Here is a 19,698-nt window from a genome sequence, read left to right as displayed (position 1 = left end):
AACTTTCTGATTATGATCACGGCGAGAAGAAATGAAGGGTGCTGGCCTGATCCAAAGAGTGTGTAAAAAGGTGTTATGATAATAGATTTTGTGAAAAAGAGAAATGCGTGAGTGTTTTCGGCGGTCGGATAAGAGAGGCAGGTTTAATAAACATTTCATGTGTGTTACGCTTGCTGTCCGATTGAAGTTATTTAAAATGAAACGGGCTGAACGGTCTTGTATAGCTTCCAGCGTATGTATTAGTGTTGAATGCCAGGGATCCCATATTGATGAAGCATACTCAAGTTGCGAGCGAACGTAAGTGGTATATAGTAATTGTTTTAATGATGATGGTGCACGAGAAAAATTTCGCCGCAGGTACCCTAAAGTACGGTTAGCTTTGGACACTATGATATCAATATGCGTTTTCCAAGACAAATTGTTAGTTATGGTCACTCCTAAATAACGATACGAAGTGACACATTCAAGTGATATATTAGTGAGAGAATAATTTGGAGAACTAGAGTTAGTACGAGAAACCCTCATAGTTTTGCACTTCTTAATGTTAAGTTGCATTTTCCACGTGCTGCACCAATCAGTTATTTTATTTAAGTCGGTTTGTAGAGCTGTTACATCGCAGTTATTGGAAATTTTGCGGTATATCACACAATCGTCTGCAAATAAAGATATCTTTGATGAAATATTAATAGGTAAGTCATTAATGTATATAAGAAACAAAAGTGGGCCCAGGACAGATCCTTGAGGGACGCCTGAGCCGACAGGGACTAGAGAGGAAGTACATTCATTAGCAGAAACAAACTGAACGCGCGATGTAAGAAAGCTACAGATCCACTTAAGTAGGGTAGGGTCCATGTTTAAAATGCTTAGTTTGTGTAAGAGTAGAGCGTGACACACCTTGTCAAATGCCTTAGCGAAGTCCAAAAAATACAGTCCGTCGTGAAGCCTGCGTAAAGGTTAGAGTGTAAATCGTTTGTAAATGTGAGAAGCTGTGTTTCGCAAGAGAAGGTTTTTCTAAACCCATGTTGGTGAGGAGTAAAGAAATTATTGTCGTCAAGGAAGTTAATGAGATGCGTGTAGATTACATGTTCCATAATTTTACAAGGTACTGAGGTAAGAGAAATCGGTCTATAATTAAATGGATTATGAGTGTCACCCGATTTGTGTATGGGAATAATTTTTCCTGTTTTCCAATCTAGCGGAAGCATGCCAGAGTTATATGATTGCGAGAATAGATAGATATTGCAATATGATAGACGAATATTCAACTGTGCTAATTAAAAATTTGGTGGTGATTTCATCGACACCACAGGAGGAAGTAATTTTCAAATTTTCGATTATTTTTTTTTTAATTCCTGTTGCATCAAATATAATAGGGTCCATATGAGGAAAGTTACAGTCCTGTAGGACGGGACATTCGTTGTTAGGTGCGGGAGAGGAAAATGATTGCACAAACGCGCTGTTCAAGACGTCTGCGCAAAGATAGCTGGACACCTGACTACCAGATTGTGTTAATGCAATCTTATTTCCACGTTTGCATTTTACTATGCTCCAAAAGCGCTTTGGATTGGTTTTTAGTAATAATGGCAGGGTTTTGCTAAAAAATGTGTGCTTAGTATTTTTAGCTGTAATTGAGTAGTTAGAGGCAGCGTTTTTATATGCAAGCCAATGTGGAGGCTTTTTCGTCCGCTTAGCGGTGCGAAAAAGGCGTCTCTTCCTATTTGAGAGCATATTAAGAAACCTGTTATACCAGGGGGCTTGATTATGAGAATAAACGCGCTGGAGTGGAACATGCTGATGGACTAATTCTAAAATTTTATTCTTGAACATACACCAATTTCTTTCAACTGATCGTTCAAAAAACTGCGGTAAGAAGTCGTCAAGAAATGAACATAGGCTTGAGTTTATGGCAGAAAAATTGGCTCTATTGAAGTTTCTAATTGTCTTTAGTTGTTTGCATTGATACTGCTGGGGGAATGTAAGCGTGAAGTGCAAAATGTTGTGATCACTGAGACCAGGCAAGTGAGTTATCAATGAGACGTTGTCGGGTGAAGATGTGAGCACCAGATCAAGTAGTGAGGTTGAGTGCCGAGTTATTCGCGTCGGTGAGGTGACCATTTGTGAAAAACCGAAGTCAGAGCAAAGTGTAATGAACTCAATACATTCAGTAGATGAGGGCTCAGAAAACGGACTGATGTGGGACCATACGATGTTTGGAAAATTAAAATCGCCCATTAGATATATTGGCACTCCAGGATAGCGTATTGTTATCTGGTTCAAGTTGTCATACAGGTCATTGCAAAAGGACAAAGGACTTGAGGGTGATCGGTAACAAACCCCTATTAGAAGTTTTTTAAATTTTATTGTAAGGCAGCACCAGATGATTTCTAAATCTGAAACAACCGGCACACAAAAGCCCTCAAATCGGTCACTGATTGCAAGAAGCACACCACCGCCTACTTTACCGGTGCGATCGCTCCGAAAAACTGCGTATTTATTTCTGCAAAAAAACAAATCAGAGTTGGCTACCCTAGATGACAGCCAGGTTTCAGTTAACGCAATGATGTCAGCGTCACAGTCATCAATAATGGCACACAGTTCGTCCCTCTTGGGCAGAAAACTACGCATGTTCGAAAAAAGCACTGAGCAAGAACACAGCTGAGAACCGCCTCCCCGTTCGTTCCCCTATGTTTCTTTTAATGGGAATTCGCGTCCAGAGCGAAGAGTACGAGGGCTGATGTCGTTCTGTGTGCTACCGAAAGCTGCTATTTCAGTCACAGTATTATGAGCTTCGTTGTAAACATACGTTTTTCCACCGATAATCAATTTATTGTAATGCAACTTGAATGACTTTTTTGTGTTTTTTCCAAATTCGATCAGCTTCTTGCGACAGTGTCTTGTTGCTGGGCAGTAATCTTCGCTTACGGATATTTTTTTTTCATCCTTTAAAACTTGGCGCTTGGAAAAGACTAAGTCCTTACATTTGTATGTTTCAAATTTTACTATTAGTGGCCGTGCTTTCCGTGTGGCAAATCGCCCGATTCTGTGCGCTCTGGCTATGTTGTTACTTGAAATATCCACTTTTAAAGTATCGGCGAAAATTTTCAGTATTTTTTCTTCCGACTTGGAATAGGTTTCATCAGCGGAGTCAGGCACATCGTAGAACAGCAAGTTATTCCGGCGAGCGCGGTCTTCGGCGTCGTTTAGTCTTGAGTGGAGTGTGCGTGTGTGCTTTTCGACGCGGACTACGGAATCCCGCACGTCGTCGAGATCTGTCTGATTTTGCTCAATTGCAAAAGTTTGCTGTTCAACTTTTTCTAATCTGGCTTTTATATCCTATACCACCTGACAAACTGATTCCTGCTTTTCCTTTAGGTCTGATATTGACGTAGCCATAGATTTCTGTAGGGTTTCCATTCTTATAGATCGCTCGTCTAGATCCTTAAGCGTTTTCAAAACTTCTTCCACAGCATTCGAAGATTGCGCTTTTTGCGAACCTGTAGTGGGACCGGGATTGCTCTCAACGTCACCACATAACAACAAAAGCAAAGCATAAAAAGGATCAACCAAGGCTTTTGGGCATGGAAGCACGACAAGGAACAGGTCATCAGATTTAAAAGAAGCGTGAGGTAGTTCTGTGAACCTACTAACCTGCACAATGAAGAAAAGCGTGCGTAAGCCCATCGTTGTTTTCCTTGTCGTACCACCATGCCCACTGAACAGCGATGCAGCCGGGCCCGGTTTTATATCCTTCGCCACCAATGCGGTACACGATGTTGCAGCTGCGCAGTCGTGAACATTGTGCACGTGCACGAATGTGCGCATGTGCTGTCTGGCTGCCGGTAGAATGACGGGCGAAAGGTAGGCGAAGTCGTTCTCGCTTTCCAGAAGAGTCGATGCGTTGCCGATGGACGGACTCTGGTGCTGGAAAGCCGTAGTCGAGCCGCACCATGCCCACGCCTAATAACATTACTAATACTGATACAACTGTAATATTTGTCGTGTACGCCCAATATACTACTCTTCTTATTTCTTGTACAAATTCAAAAGAATTAATGGAAAATGTAATGATCTGCTAACTGAGCTATCTGAATAGTCCATCGCTAATTGCATTAAAAATAAACTCTACGAAAACTAACGTCATGATATTTCGCGCAAAATATAAAGTTTTTAATAGTAATCAAACTTTAGTGAGTGCTGCTAAAGAAATGCAAATTGTTAATGAACATCAAATATTAGGCGTCGCTCTTTCTTCGCACCTTACATGGGATACAGATATTGAAAATATCTGCAAGAAACTGTCTGCTATCACATGCCTTTTGTCTCGATGTGGGTGTCTTCCTCCACCCAAAGCAAAACTTAACATTTATTATGCCTTATCTCCTTCCCATTTAAGTTACTGCAGCTTAGTGTGGGCGACTACAGGAAAGACGAATATAATGAAAATACTTTCTTTGCAGAAGAAGATGATTCGGCAGATTGAGAATATGCGTTTCTGGAAACAATGCGGCCAGCTTTCTTATGGCTTAAAATTATCAAAATAGAATATTTCTGCACTTTTCGCCTTCTAGATTGTTTTTACTTTTAAAATACTGCCTTCGATAATTTCCTAGTGTCTACTGCATCTTTGACACCAAAATTCATTTCTGCCAATACGAGAAAAAGTGATACAGAGTATGTTTCGTGGTTTCGTAATAAATATAGCCTACAGTCATTACAGCATAATCTCCCATACATTTTCATTGAATATCAAGGTATATACGCTTCCTCATCCAAGCAACTTCGAATGCATTTTGTAAACATGTGATCACTGATTGTTTATTGTATATCAGAGCCAATTGTGTTACCGTTCTGTAACCCTTACACAAATATATTTTTCTTCTGGTGTATCAAATACGTTTTCTCTTAGTCCATATATTATTTTCGGTCTTGTTTTTGTGCATTTATGTAAGTGATCAATTTATTCTGGTTGTGTAGCAATGTTACTATATAGATGCAACCACTATGTATACCTTGCACCACACTATCGGCCCAGTCAAGCTGTTTTTCCAACAGCTTTTAGCCTATGGTGTCACCCAGAACTCTTGTGTTTCCAGAAATATACCTGTATTGTATTGTATTGTTGGCCAGACGGCCGGATTGATGAACACTGGCTGTGTCGAAGACCGGGCACTAAAAAACTAAATAAAAGTTAGCGAGAATAATTTAGATAGCATAAGTAATGACACTGTACGTCGACTAAAAGCATTATTCCAATTAAATATATGAGGTTTCTTTAAATAATTTCTCACTTTAATTATTTAGGTTGCCCTTCTGGCATAGCGTCCCGAAAATAAGCAAAATAAGTATTTCATGTTTAAAACTGTGCCTTTACTGCCAAGTCTCCGCGGGTATACCCAATTGACGTAACATTAAACAGTGGTGGTAGCAGACAAGCAAGCTTGCTCGGATGGGCCGATACCATGCTCTTCTTCCGCTTGTTACCCGCCGTGGTTGCTCAGTGGACATAGTGCTGGGCTGCTGAGCACGAGGTCGCGGGATCGAATCCCGGCCACGGCGGCCGCATTTCGTTGGGGGCGAAATGCGAAAACACCCATTTACTTAGATTTAGGTGCACGTTAAAGGACCCCAGGTGGTCGAAATTTGCGGAGTCCCCCACTACGGCGTGCCTCATAATCAGAAAGTGGTTTTGGCACGTAAAACCCCATAATTTAATATTTTTTTTTCTTCCGCTTGTTCATAGTCATTCTTTCTACAAGAAGAAGACGCTGATGTTGATTGGGAAGCGTCGCCATTCTTTGTCAAGGGCTTTTTCTCGTTACGGCAAATCCTGTATTGCTACGAATCTGCGCTGACTTTTGCGCATAGTGCTACGTTTCAATGGTGCAGAAGTGCCGGCCAGTTGATGTAATAGTCCCAAGAATAAAGAAAAGCGGGAAACACAGGAAAAGGGGCACTCGTGTTGTTTCGCCTTGCTCTATGTCGCGCCTATTGCGTTATTTTTTCCTTGGCAATGTTTACGTTTTCAGAGTTGCCAGAAAAAACGACTCGTGTAAATTGGAGCATGTAGTTATTTTATTGGAATAGAACATAGCAATGCTAGGCGACTGGGCGTTTCAAAACAGACGCATTTTTTTTTTCTTAATTGCTATGTTTTGGGGTGTGCTATTTACGAACAGTAACTATTACCGTAGTAGATGCCACCCCTCTTAAGAACACGAGTTACTGGAAGAGATACCTTCAGTGAGCAAAAGCATTTTTGGGCGGCACGCTAAGCTTATTTTTCTGTACGAGTGCTTGAACCGATAAGCCAGGTTAAAAATTAATCGTGACTGGTGCACTAAAAGTGCCTTAAAGATTAACTCTTTCATCGCAGGGTTTTGAAGTGTTTTTAAAAATAGCAATGTGAGGCAAATGGTTACAAGGTATTTACTGGGGAATTCATTATTTCAATAATAACCACATCATATAGTTGTACAGAGTACGCCGATCATGAAGGCCCTCTGCATGCGCGTATGAACATCACAATATTTACATCAAACATGGAATTAATAGAAACGGCATAAAGGGCAATGACCACAGGGAACAGCACTGAAACAAGGCGCAAGGCACAATATGCATGAGGTCAGAAATAAAATTTTGCATAATTACGAAGGCTTTAAATTCACAACCAAGAACGCTGCGGTCGCTGACTACAGCGTGCAATGTATAAGGCAACATACTTTCAGAATGGCATAAGTCGCAATGGATAATAGTTGCAACATATTAAAGTGGAAGCAGTTGAATGACAAAATTATCAGAAGCGATAATAATGCCAAAAAGGTCATTTGGAGCTGAATTCTTCAAAAAAATAAATAGTTATCGCAGCAAAACGCCACACAGTGTACTGTGCAGTACGTACTATATTTGATAGCACCCGTATCATGTCTCACTGCAGCCAAGACTTAAGATGGAGGCTAAGGTGGGTTTTTGATCTGATACATGTGACTTTATTATTTCGGTGAACTGTGACGGCAAGTCTGATGAGCCAATAATGAGCCGAGAACTCACACATTCGTCACATCAATTAGCCCTGTATCTCGTCTTCCTGTTTTTCACAAGAGAGAAAGTTTCAAAGGTAAACATATTCCGCAGATATCTGCCTGGTCGAGAACAACCGAATTAAAGAGAAGGAAAACTCCAAAGAAAATTCATTTTAAAAACCCGACGTTTCGGACGCCCACCGGCTCCTTCTTCAGGGGCGAGATGTCGTTGCGAGATAGGCCGCACATATGGTGGCCCATGTTACCGCTTGTGGGTGGGACGCTCTATTTTCGGAAACAACCCATTACAGGTACAAGCGGTAACGCTTCTTCTTGGCCTGTACTACAGGCCTTCTTTATCAAGAACAACGCATACCTGTTTTAAGGAAGCCGTCTATCGCATTACTTGATTCTGAATTCGATTTCTTGCGCAACCGATTTTAATGTTCCCGTGCACGTTCATATTGTTCCATATGCGCATCCGTGACTAGAGAATACACATGTACAATCCTTCCTTGCCATTAAACAGTTGTGCGTAGCGCTTGTCTGTCTCTCTTTCTTGTGTCTGTGTTTTTTTTTGCCCTAGTTTACCTGTGGAGCTTTGGAAAACCAACTAGCCGAGCAAATAATTATTCTACAAGGGTAAGTGATGCAGCGTCTGCACTGTTTTGCGGGGGGGAGGGGGATTCGCTCATAACAGTAGCTTAGAAGGTATTGCGGTGGCGCCCAGGAAGGTCCAGAGGGTATTGTGACGACGCGTTGGAAAGGTCTAATATAACCCAAGGCAGCAGCAGCGCCAGCAGCAGTGGAAGAGTCGAAAGAGGCACAGAAAGCTTCGCTTTAAAACTCGCCCTTGCCATCGCAAACGCTATTCCACACTGGACAAACAGCCCAGTTAGCCAAACGAATTCAGTCCATTTTGACAGACTTGATGCTGATTAGGCTAGAAAAACGACAGACGACCGCCAAATGTAGCGATGGAAGCAGCTCCCATCATTTTCCATCCGGCTTGGGCTGGTTGGTAATGCATAGTTACACTGGAAGCATAGCGCGGGAAGGATCATCGACAAAGACTAGACAGGACTTGTCCTGTCTAGTCTTTGTCGATCGTCCTTCCCGCGCTATGCTTCCAGTTTTCCATCCGGCTTGCGAGCGGAAAGGGCTCTTCTCGGCGAGGACAGCAAGTTGGGACGACGCGCGCGTCACGTGATACGCTGCCAGCTGCAAAAAATACCTGTTCTTGTCCATCCGGTGAATGTGCCTTTAGAATCGTTTGTTACCTGCGTGTCGAGCAGTATTACTAGCGGCCTGGTCTAACGGGAATTGTGAGGACTAGTATAACAGGAGTTCAGCGGAAGATTATATTGTGATCTTTGATTGAAACGCTTTGATGAAAATCTAAGAGCTGTTTTACACACATCTCCTCTGGGTACGAGAACCAAATGGCCTCGATATATAGGAGCAGTGAAATACCCGGCATGTCAGCGCAGTGGCTTTCACGTTGCGCTGCTAAGCCAGAGGGCGCGGGAGGGCGTTGTGACAAGACCACCGTCAAATGAGTTCAATGCTGACAGCGTTGGCCAACTTTTTTCCAAGTGCAGCTTGGCCCAAAGCAGAAAAATACTCAGTCAGTGTTCTGATGACACTGGTTCTTCAGAGGTAACAGCCAATGCACTTCAGCCTTCTTCGCGAAGGCGAGGCAAATCTGAGCGAGCGACTCTTTGCTTATTCATCCTTATTGTTCCAAAGTTCTGCCTACTCACTGCATTGCGCGGAACTGACGGACTCTTTTATTTTTCACACATCTCAAACCGTTCATCCTGGTCGCCATTCTTGGCAGAGCAGCAATACCGTTGTGGCCAGTGCCCGTGAGCTGCGTATTGCCGCCTTATCCGAAGAGCCTCCTCAGGTACGATATCTGTAGCTTGGCGACTGCGATGCTTCCAACTTGCCCGGCGCCGCAGTCCTAAGCAGGTGATCAAGAGAAAGAACAATGTCAATTTTGTATTCTATAGCGCAATGTGTCTGCGTTATCCCGCAATAAGCGATACTTTTTGATTTTGCTTGAGAATAATGTCACTTTATTTCCTGCAGAAGTATCGCAGCGTGACTTCGCGAGAAATATATTTTAGCCAATGTCCTCCTTGCAGAGGTTGTCTTCCAGACGTTCTCGAGGTGCGTTTTCAAGGCGTTTTCTTGCATACCTCTATAAAGAACGAATAACGAATGTCCCTAGATAACGTCTAGACAGGTTCTGTTGCAGCCAAGCGCCGAATAAGAGGTGTACAAGCCCAGCAAATCATGCTTGTTATTGCCACCTACAAATATCTCGAACCCACACTGCGTAAGCATACCTTTAGCGCCCTCTGCATTTATTTATATTCCAAACATGAACAAGCTGTCGCCTCTGCTCTTGTCATCTACGTGCTCCCAGTGGCTAATTTGTACCTCTTTCTTCCATCCAGCACTTTCTGTTTAGATTTCACAAAAAAATTCTAACCCACAACGCCTTCGCTCCGCAGCCTCCATTGCAACCGGCTTTTAGAAATTAACCCACATAAGGTTCATCGTCTTCTTTCTGCTTTTTCTTTCCGTCCGACCTGGTCGCGCTTATTTTCCTAAGGTATTCGAGCTTTTACAGCAACAGCATACAAGACGGCGTGTTCTGCTCTTTTTGAAATATCTACCCCGTGACAATATGGTCAAGCGGGACTCTATAGGCTACCATAAGCGTATCTACCGGGGGAGGGGCGGTCCATAGCATTATTAGTCTGCTTTACGAATGGTGTAAAACATAGACGGCTGCACTGGCATAACTACGAATACAACTGAGGTGACGTTTTGCGAACATAGTGGGTACAATATGCCAATTTTATGTTTGCTGGTAAATCCGTGTTGCTTTAAAGAATTTCAATCAAGTGTTCGAAAGTATCACGCTGCTGTTATTAGCTAGGTTGCCCAAAGCACCACGAGAACTCTGCGTTTCGGACAAACCTGCAACAGGTTTGTATTTCGTGGAAAGGGGAGGCGGGCCGTGGTAAGTGCAATGTGCGACAACATTTTTGCGTTCCTGGTCCAGTTATAGATTACTCAGCCATGCTTCTTCCCCCTATTTCTATGCATCGTAAAATGTTCCTACTTGCTTTTAGCGATATCCCCGGTGAACTTAAATAAACGAGATGCTTCGTTTATATTTCGCAAAAAGGCCGCGTTATCGGCAATATGTAGGTAAACTTCAAAGACACGGGACTACTATGACATTTGCAGTAAACTACGCATTCAAGCGATCCGCAGCTTTATGAATCTGTTTCACGAACAAAGCAGGATTTCTCCCGCTGCCCTGGATGAAGTCAACCGATATTCAGTTGGGTGGTGGGCGCAGGGGGAGGGGGAAGGCCGGAGGGAGAACACCAAGGAAAACCCTATGGCGAAGTAACATGTGTGCTGATGAATTACCGTCTTTTTAAAAATTCTCAACAAGGAGTACTCCTATGAGCTACAAAGGGACAAGGTTTGAAACGGAACAGTCTTACATGGGCAACTTCTCATATTATGCAATATAATTACAGGAAACTGAAACATTTATCGCAACTGTTCGAAAGAAACAGCTTCCCTAGAAATCGGGTTGTAATTCTCCGAGGTCCCAGACATCTACTTTTTTTCCTTGTGAATATTGCAAGTCAATTATGTTGATATTATTTCATTGTGTATAACCTCGACAATACTATTATCTAAACTAACGATACATTTGAGCTGTAGACTTAAACACCAAGTACAATTCTTTGTTTAATTATTAAAATTTTTTGTAGCAAATGTGCGTCTTTAGGCGCGCATCTACTGCTGCCACTGGGCAGGATCCGGGACCTCTGTGAGGCACTCATTGCCTTTTGCCTGTGTATCAACTTGAGATTTTCTATAGTTGCAAGAAATAAATGGGAATTTAATAATTTTTCGAGCCCCCATGGTATATATATCACACACCTATAAATATGTACGAGAAGAAAGGGGGTTAACCAAGGGGCCCGATTTTTTATTGATCATATCATGAGAAGCCAACAAAGACACCAAGGACAACAAAGGGGAATTTACTTGTAGTTACTAACTGAATTAATGCAATCCTAAATTAATCGTAATGAAAGTGGTTGAAAAACAACTGGCCGCAGGTGGGGAATGATCCCACGTCGTCGTATTACGCGTGCGATGCTCTTGAAGAGCATCGCACGCATAATTTCTGAGTTGTCAACTATCTTCATTGCTTTGAGTTGTTTAGCAAGCGTACGTCTTAAAAGTTCGGTGGAAATTATAACGCCTATTGGTCGTTCATTTTTAGCTATGTACCACCGCCTAAAGGTAATCGAAGTGTGATTGATTGATTGATTGATTGATTGATTGATTGATTGATTGATTGATTGATTGATTGATTGATTGATTGATTGATTGATTGATTGATTGATTGATTGATTGATTGATTGATTGATTGATTGATTGATTGTTAATTCTGCACGGTAAATATTCGTTGCACTTGCGGAGGTGTGGTGCTTCTGTTTAATTCTTTTGTTTTTTTCGCGGGTACTATCACACGTATATCGGATGCCTTTGCAACAACGTCGATTTGTTGCGACATTTTTACGTTTTTTAAATGACATTCGTTTCTTCCTAAGTCTTTAACCCTTGGTGCTAGACTGTTTCCTGCTTGGTAGGCTCCCTTCTTTTACGCTACAAGTTCATTTCGTCGCATAAAGACATGCAATGTCTTTAACAACAATACATTTCCACCACCGACGCGATACCGCGAGTCCAGAAAGAGACTAGCGCTCACCGCTGCCTTCTCTATGCACAACATTTCGTTGTACGGGATCACTTCGGTTCCATTCTGGAAGAGAAGGTGAGCGGCAACGCTATTACAGAGGGGAGTGGCTGTGAACAACAAATAAACAACGCAATACACAGCAGGTCACGTTATATACCGTGTGTTTCGGCTAACATTAGCCGCAGTGTTCAGCGATAAAATAAATATGGTTTAAAATCAAATTTAACGGCCTATGGTGTACTGTCATCAGAGGTCGGACTACTGAACACCATAGGCGTTAAGACCGTACCTTGCGCCGCATTTATTACATCTTCTTTTTCGTTGAACACTTTGGCTTACGTGAGCTGGGACACCCTATATAACAAACGTAACTGCTTTTACAGCATAAGCCTACACGCAAATAATGGCCAGCTTTAGATTCAGCGCAACCAAAGTTAGGGAACGCAAATCACCGGGCCTACAAAATAAGACAGAGGTATACAAAAGAATGCAAAATCGGTTCAAAAAACAGAAATAGGGTGTAGGGCTTGGTTACGCAAGGAGGATTGGGTGCGTTATTTCTAAAAATCTCTAATAGGTAATGCAAACTAAAATCACATGAAAATAAAATGTGAAGTAATCAGCCGTGGTGAATAGAAAAAAATACGAGCTGAAACTATCCGAGAATGATTGTCAAAGTCAGGCGACAGCTTCCCGGCATTGGCCTGCTGTTGGGAAGGACAGTTATTCGTTAGCTCGATTAGTTAATTGGTACAAGGCGTGTAGGAGTGTTTAGTAGAGCAGCTGCACGGGCCCATTTCTTGGCCCGGCCCGGGTCGGCAAGAAGAAATTGTACATGCCTTAAAGATGTATTTGCTTATATGGCGAGGCCACGGAAGTTACAATACAGCTGTGGTGGCAATAAAACATTGTGCAAAATAATGTCGCCCACGAAGCACATGTGCAGCTAACATTAAAAGACCGGCAGAAGCAAAGGCTGGGTAAAAACATTCTGGCGAAAGGTTTTATTTAAAACTCACGTACGCTTTATGTTGTAGATAGCAAGGATTATGCGCACTTGTTACGAAAGTGGAAGCACTGACGGCGATAACATTGTTTAGCCTTGCACTCAAACTCCTCGCATGTACAGTTGTTCCAACAATAAAGTGTTTTAGTTTGGCGTGTTTACGCTCCCCCAAGCAGCTGAGCGGAAGCGCGAATGCGCATGCGCCCTCCGCCCAGCCGCGAGCGGGCTGCGTTTTTACAATTGCTAGTAGGTACAGCGGGGCGTGGAGCTTTTTGCGGCGCTCGACGTTTCTGCGCAGGCGCGAGTAAGAGCGGGCGCGAGAGAGAAAATGGGGGGGCTTTTGCTCCTTGCATATATGACTCAGCCTAGGCACTACGAAGGAGGCTTCTTAGCTCGCGTTGTATTCGTTTGTCCCCTAGACATGCCGGCATTGTGGAGTGCGGTCGAGTTTGTTTAGGCTCCGCCGCTCGCTGCCCGCGACTGCCTGGCTGCCCGCGCAGTCGCGGGTCGCTTTTTTCGTCGCAACGATAGACCAGATTTTTTACAAGCACTGCTCCGGGAGGGCACATGTAACCGGCCAACGGAGGCCGCGGGAGAGCACCAGAGGTTATATTAAAGCCGGCGGCGCAGCATCTCCGGGGCACCCAAGCGGTAGCGGGGGGATCAAAGCTGGAAACAGGGCGGCCTGACGGCCCCTGGCGCGTGCCAGGGGCCGTCAGGCCTCCCCTGGCACGCGCAGGGGAGGCTTATACTCTTATACTCCCCTGGCACGCGCAGGCCTCTGCGAGCCCCAACCCACGGGCCAGTCCGGCTTCTAGCTTTGGTGTCCTGGAGGCGCCGCCAATAATGCGAAATAATGACACGCTGTTTTCATAAGTAAAAACATGATTGAATAAATATAATTGCGTCCAGCCGCCAACTTGCGATGCTAAGTTCAGCACTGCCGCGCCCCGCGAATTCTGCCGGCACGCCTAGGGACAAGCACATACAACGCGCGCCAAGAAACTCCTCCGTAGTACCTAGGCAGAGTCGCATTTTCAAGGCGCAAAAGTCCCCACATTTCCTCTCTCGCACCCGCTCTTACTCGCGCATGCGCGCAAACGTCCGTCGTCTCCGCAAGTGCCCCGCCCCGTTGTACCTACTAGCAACTGGAAATACGCGAGCGGGCTAGGGGAGCGAGAAACACGCAAGCTGCCCGAGAGGAGCGTCGCTGTCGTCTTTCGCTGGCGAGGGCGGTCGACGCGCGCGCCCTCACTCGCGCGTGCATCGAAGCACGTTCCTCTTTCTGAGACGACTGCCTCCAAGGAGGCGTCGACCGTGCCGTCCGTTTCCACCACGCCATGTTCGCCTGCGCACGGCCAGCCAAGAAAGCGATTTCTGGTAGACGAAAATTTGTGTTTCTCGAGAGAGATTGCCAGTGCCGACCCTTTTAAAAACCCCGCAGTACTTGGGACGATGTGCCGCGCGACCACCCCATTCGTGCCGTCAAAGAGCGAGTCGACCTGCCCGTCGGATACTTTAGACAACAGGACGCAGTCCACCTCAGAAAGTGAGCGCTCTGCTTTTTCGTAGTGCTGTTCGCGCTGTTTCTTCATCACGCCGTTTATATGACGCAGGTGGAACGAATAGTCACAGAGTACCTTGCTCGTTTTCCCTGTAGATCCGGCACCGAGGAGCAGTATGGGGAGCGCTAACATCTGCTCCTAGAACTTTCTGATTTAATACGTAACGCCGGCTACGTGCCGATGACTGTGCCGCGAAAAGTAAACGGCGCGTGGGCCGCGGCGACCTACAATATTCGTGCGGTCGGCATCAATTCGGCAGCGCTTGGCACGAGCATTGAAAGACTCGGCCACAGCATCAGTGGCCGCACACGATGGACAGAGAGAGGGTGAGTGATCTGGAGTGGGCCCTGGCATTTACGGATAATATGTCTTTCGATTGCGAAGTCCGCTAAGTGTTCTCAGTTTCCACAGATGCAATTTCTATTGCGTTCCGATTTCCGGAACGTGCCCGACGCCGTGCAAGTATTGGCTAGCGCTTACGGAATGGCGTGTTTAGGGTTGGGTAGTATGACTACGTACCTAGGTGGGGCATTTTCATAGCTAGTATTGCATTCTGTGGTCGCATGCTGGCAATTATGCTTCTTCATTATGTGCTGTAGGAACTCTTCCGGCCAAGATCTTGAACCCCCATTATTTTGTCCTATGCAAACTGTTCTCTTCTTTTTTTTTTTTTTTTTTGACCAGTCCTTTATTTTACTCTGGCTACAGAGAGGTATGAAGACGGTGGTGCAAACGTGATTCAACACTTCTTTAATTTGCTGCTCCATTATGTTCAGTTAATGCTTAAAAATAAAAGGCTACTTTAAGCGAAATAGCACGGAAAATAAACTTGTACTCCTGAGTTTCCTCTTCGAAGATCGTTTCGTACTGCTAACAACGTTATCATCCTTGTACCTTATTTTATTGTGTGCAGATGGCCAGTCTGCTTCAGATTTGCTGCTGTCCGTGCATGACAGTTAGTGTACACAGCTGCAGAAATGGATGTTCGGGACCCTACTCCGGGCGACAGCTGCATGAGCAGGCCGACTCAAGAAGGAACAGCCATTCAATCACAGATATGCAAAGTACACTGAAAGCTCAATATTTTATTCACTCATTCACAATGTGTACAGCAGACTCTGTTAAACAAGGTGTTTATTTTTCTACGGGTAAAGGACAGAGATGAGAAGCAAGTGAAATATTACTACTGTGCTTATTTATATTCATGAAGGAGGTAGTATTACTACAGAATGGACTTCTCACATGCCAGTGTTTGTGCAAGTGCACGAAAACGTTGCCAGGGTATAATACGAATTAAACCATTTATTAATTTATGTGCAAAGGCCCAAGCACTATAAAACATGACCAAATAGCAAACGAAAAAAGAAAACCAAAATATAAAATAAAACACTGTCTAATGCACATGTTCATTAGCTGTGCAATGAATCAATAATGTCCTTGTAGCGCTGGCCAACACACAAGCAGAAGCGGCCACAGGAGACAGTGATGTGGACGAGCAAGCTCAAGGGTCCGTCTACACGCGCAAAAGAGGGCGACATGTGCAAGCTGCCCCCAACAGGTATGGCAAATCAAAACTTGCATGATTTGTTAAGTTGTGTCTTCCGACGCCTAGCTCCCTTTTCATTAAGACAGTGTACACACACTACATCTCCTTCTTTTTTCTCGTTTGTACTTTTCAATGTCAGTACAAGCTTAAGAGATGAATGTGATACACGGTAGTGAACGATCTAATAGCCCGCTGCTCTCGCAGTGACGAGTTGTGAGACCAATTAGTCGGGAAGTATGCTTACATGAACACAATTTCTTTTGTTTTGTTTTCTTTTTCCTTTCTTTCTTTTTACAGGAATCGGAGGCCTCCAGGTTATGAGGCTTCAACTTTTGAGAAGAACAGAGGACCGTGAGTTCATTTTCTGCCAGAGAGATATAGAACTCCAGCAGGGAAGGCTGGACTATGACGAAAGGCTCTTGGCCCTAGAAGAACACAAGAAGGCGTCGATAGAAGGGAGGCAGAAACTTGGCGCTCAGTGTCATGAGGAGTATATAAAAAATGCTGCACAGCGTTAAAACTACGCCCGAGGAGCAGCAAGAAAGAATACAGACCTTTTCAATAAAGTGATTACGCTGTGTTGGAGGAATTGACTCAGTTCTGTGGCCTAAAATAATCCTTCACCTTTGGGGGGTTAAACTCTTAAGTATTGCGAGACCTGTGAACCATACATCCAGGAGCGTTAATTTGAAAGTATAATACCAACTTTACGCACCCGTGAAACATTTAGCCGCTTTAGCTTCTGATTTTTTCGAAAATCCAAGAATGCAAAGAGACCTGTTATATCGCCTAAACCTCATTCGGCTGACTGACTTGCAGTGCTGATTTTCTTGTTAAAAGCACACTGCGGCAAGCTTATGCAAGTTCCGCCATAATGTTTCAGCTGCAGAGGTCGCAAGGGATAGGCAGAATCACCGTGCAGGCAAAAGCTGTGCCCTTTGACAAGCTTTGCGAGTTTTTGATAGGTCTTGCTCTTTCGGAGCATACCTGGAAATATAAGAGCACATAAAAACAATTTACAACAGGATATCACTGATTTTAGCTTTCAGTACATTATTTCAGCTTGTGCAGAGTAGCTCGCTTGCCAATAAGTGTACAAAGTTGTTGAGGAGACTGCCAGGTGTGATTTTTAAGATTCACACTTCCTTCATGCAACACCGCTAGTTCAAGCTACTCAATTAAATTACAAGGTTCCCTCATATTAAGTCGCAATCAAATAGGTATTTCCGTTGTTTCGGTTAACGATGTCCCCTTCGTAGGTGTTATTCCTGATGTAAACTTAAACTGGAGGTATGTTGCACAATAACAACGAAAACTGACTTATAGCTTTAAGATGTTAATTAGTACACGTCACTATTTTACCATTTTGACCTCATTAAATTTTACCACGCCCTTTTCACAACCACATTGAGAATTGTGTCCCCACATCGGAAAATACTTATCTCATGACGTCACTCGTAGGATGAGTGGCAGTTGAACAATGAGTGTAGACGCGGTTCCAACAAGGGGACTAGTCAGTAAGTGTGTGCCTTGTCTCGCACGAGTGTGACTGCATTATGCATTTGAGTCGCAGCATGTAGCAAGTGCCTCTACATAATAAAAATAAACACCGTAAACTTGCCTGCGTCATGTCGACTGCCCACATATGAGCCGTTCAACTGGCAGATAATGCCATTGGTGCACATGGTGGACTGATCCTACCGGACATGAAAACGTTTGCGCCCCGAAAAGGACCGCTTCTAGTCCTTCGATGGACGGCAAATGGCCCACGCTGTCCCGTCGATGAAGGCCCAGCAGTTCTGGAGCGGCATCCCTTGGGAATTCACGGCTGGCGAGTAAACAAGGTATTATAGCTGAACACGAGCACACATTGCAAGGTAATCGATTGCGTACCTGGGAATAAACTTCCACTTTAGCGAGGTCCAGTCGGAAGAGGTTATTCACGTCTCGCAGAAGGTAGCCGACATTGCTGTCAATGCGTGCGAGCACTGCATTAGTCGCTGACGAAATTACTGAATAATGTGGCCTGAAGAGCGCCTGCAGTTCCCGCAGCCTGTTCCGATGGGCCAGCCGCCGCAGCGTTAGGCTGAGACTCTCAACTCCTCGAACGTTGACGAACTGCAGGGTTGAAACAATTCCGGCTGTAGTAGCGCCTCCAGCCTTCGCCCATCGTGTTTCTCGAAGCGAAAGTATGTGCGTAATTGTCCGCTGTCCACGCCGTCGATGTCGAGGTAGCCGTGCAGTGACAGTGGGTCTCGGCGCGTGTACTGGAAAACTTCGAGAAACAACAAATCTTCTATTTCTGACCGCTTCAATGTAGACATGAGAAAGGTGTCCTCCAGCACACCTCTGAGCGGCATCACTTGTCGTGCGAGCGCGAATAACTTGTGTGCCAACTGGTTCATCACAGAAACAAAGTTAAGTGAGCAGCACAGCTAAAAAAACGTCGACACTGCATTGGCATCAGAAAGGATTGAATTGGATGCGGAATGCGACCTCGCTGGCTATCGCGTACCGTTCAGCAAGTCGACGCTTTATCTTCCACTCGATAAAATGGACCAGTAACGCATTATAAGCGCATGTCTCGGTACTTCTTGAATAAATTAGTTATATATATAATCCTTTTAATTGGTGAAAGTGACAAAATCTTGTTTTTATTCTGTTTCCCTACGTTGAATGTGTGCAGAGTATGCTGCAACTACGAAAGGTCCGCTTAGCAGCACTAAATGCATAACTGCGAGTCGGCCTAATTGGAACAGATTCATCTTGAAACTTGTTGCGCGCAAACAAACAGGGACGAAGAATAGGGGCAACACAAGCACGAGCGCTCGTCCTTGTGTTGCCCCTATTCTTCGCCCCTGTTTGCGCACAAAAAGTTTTAAGACTAAATGCATAACTAAAACGTGAAAATCGCCTGTTGCTCCGCTGTGGCTGAGCGGGGCAACTCTGAGCGGAGCGGACCGTAAAAACACCAAATTAAAACACTAATATGCGAAGACGGCATGGCGCGATACAGCACCCAAGAGAAGTGCTGCTATGCAGCAGGGACAGCCCGCTCGGAGACACAAAGGAGGCCCATCACAGCGCTGCTGTGATGAGGAAGGTCAGCAACGTCGTTACGGGCGTCACACCTTGATAGTGCACCAGATGAGACCGACAGAAAATTGGGAACTGTGTCGACGTTTCTGAGCGCTAGATTGAGCCTGACGGTTACTGTCCTTTCCACCGAGACCGCCTTCCACGAAGCACTGTCGGAGTGCTCAGACAGTGCTGCAGCGCAAACAATATGTTCAGCACAAACCCTAATGTGCGTGTGCCTGCAACACTCATGCCAGCAACTCCATGGAACCCTGAACACTGCCTTGGCTCCTGCAGAACCGATTGAGCGAGTGCGAGAGCGCTAGATCTTGTTACACAGCGCGGAACCTGGCGGAACACCAGCTAGCCCGAGCATCGCCAGGGTGACTTGGCGCATCGTAAAAGCATGAGCGGTTTTCACGACAGGGGAGGAAGAAAGACTTGACAGGACAGACGCTCCGACTGAGCGCCTGTCCTATGAAGCTTTTCACATCTGCCGTTAAAACCGCCCATACTTTATGACATGGTGAACTAGCTGGCCCAGCAGACTACTACCGCGACTTGGTGTGTCTAGGCTTCGATGTATTTGCCGCTATACGCACTCCGCCCGTCTCCATATACTCCTGACCATGCGCGTCTTTATGGTGAGCGCACAACGACGGCGGCACGAACGC

General features: G+C 44.8%; 2 protein-coding genes across 3 annotated transcripts in view; one reads left to right on the top strand and one right to left on the bottom strand.

Annotated features, from left to right (window-relative positions):
* Nucleotides 1–8,761: 8,761 nt before the first annotated feature.
* The window catches only part of LOC129382765 (uncharacterized), a 50,697-nt gene continuing 39,760 nt past the window's right edge, over nucleotides 8,762–19,698 (bottom strand). Inside the window, exons 5-6 of the mRNA XM_055066943.1 lie at nucleotides 11,839–11,892; nucleotides 8,762–8,985 (exon numbers count right to left, since the gene is read on the bottom strand). Coding sequence (XP_054922918.1) covers nucleotides 8,908–8,985; nucleotides 11,839–11,892 — 132 coding nt within the window. The 3' untranslated portion in view covers nucleotides 8,762–8,907. The remainder of the gene's footprint in view (nucleotides 8,986–11,838; nucleotides 11,893–19,698) is intronic.
* On the top strand, nucleotides 14,014–16,535 carry LOC129382764 (uncharacterized). Of its 2 annotated transcripts, none has more exons than XR_008610822.2 (4): nucleotides 14,014–14,384; nucleotides 15,314–15,464; nucleotides 15,844–15,958; nucleotides 16,244–16,535. XR_008610822.2 is itself a non-coding variant. In XM_055066942.2 (4 exons), exons 1-4 carry the CDS (start codon nucleotides 14,712–14,714, stop codon nucleotides 16,299–16,301), a joined length of 339 nt encoding a protein of 112 aa, XP_054922917.1. In that variant the 5' UTR covers nucleotides 14,014–14,711; the 3' UTR covers nucleotides 16,302–16,535. The 2 variants fall into 2 exon arrangements, 1 of the variants encoding a protein (XP_054922917.1); XM_055066942.2 differs by having other exon boundaries at nucleotides 14,014–14,726.

Source organism: Dermacentor andersoni, chromosome 6 (assembly GCF_023375885.2).
Source record: "Dermacentor andersoni chromosome 6, qqDerAnde1_hic_scaffold, whole genome shotgun sequence".
Taxonomy (NCBI): Eukaryota; Metazoa; Arthropoda; class Arachnida; order Ixodida; family Ixodidae; genus Dermacentor; species Dermacentor andersoni.
The sequence above is the reverse complement of the archived record's forward strand: the minus strand, read 5'-3'. Positions and strand labels throughout refer to the sequence as shown.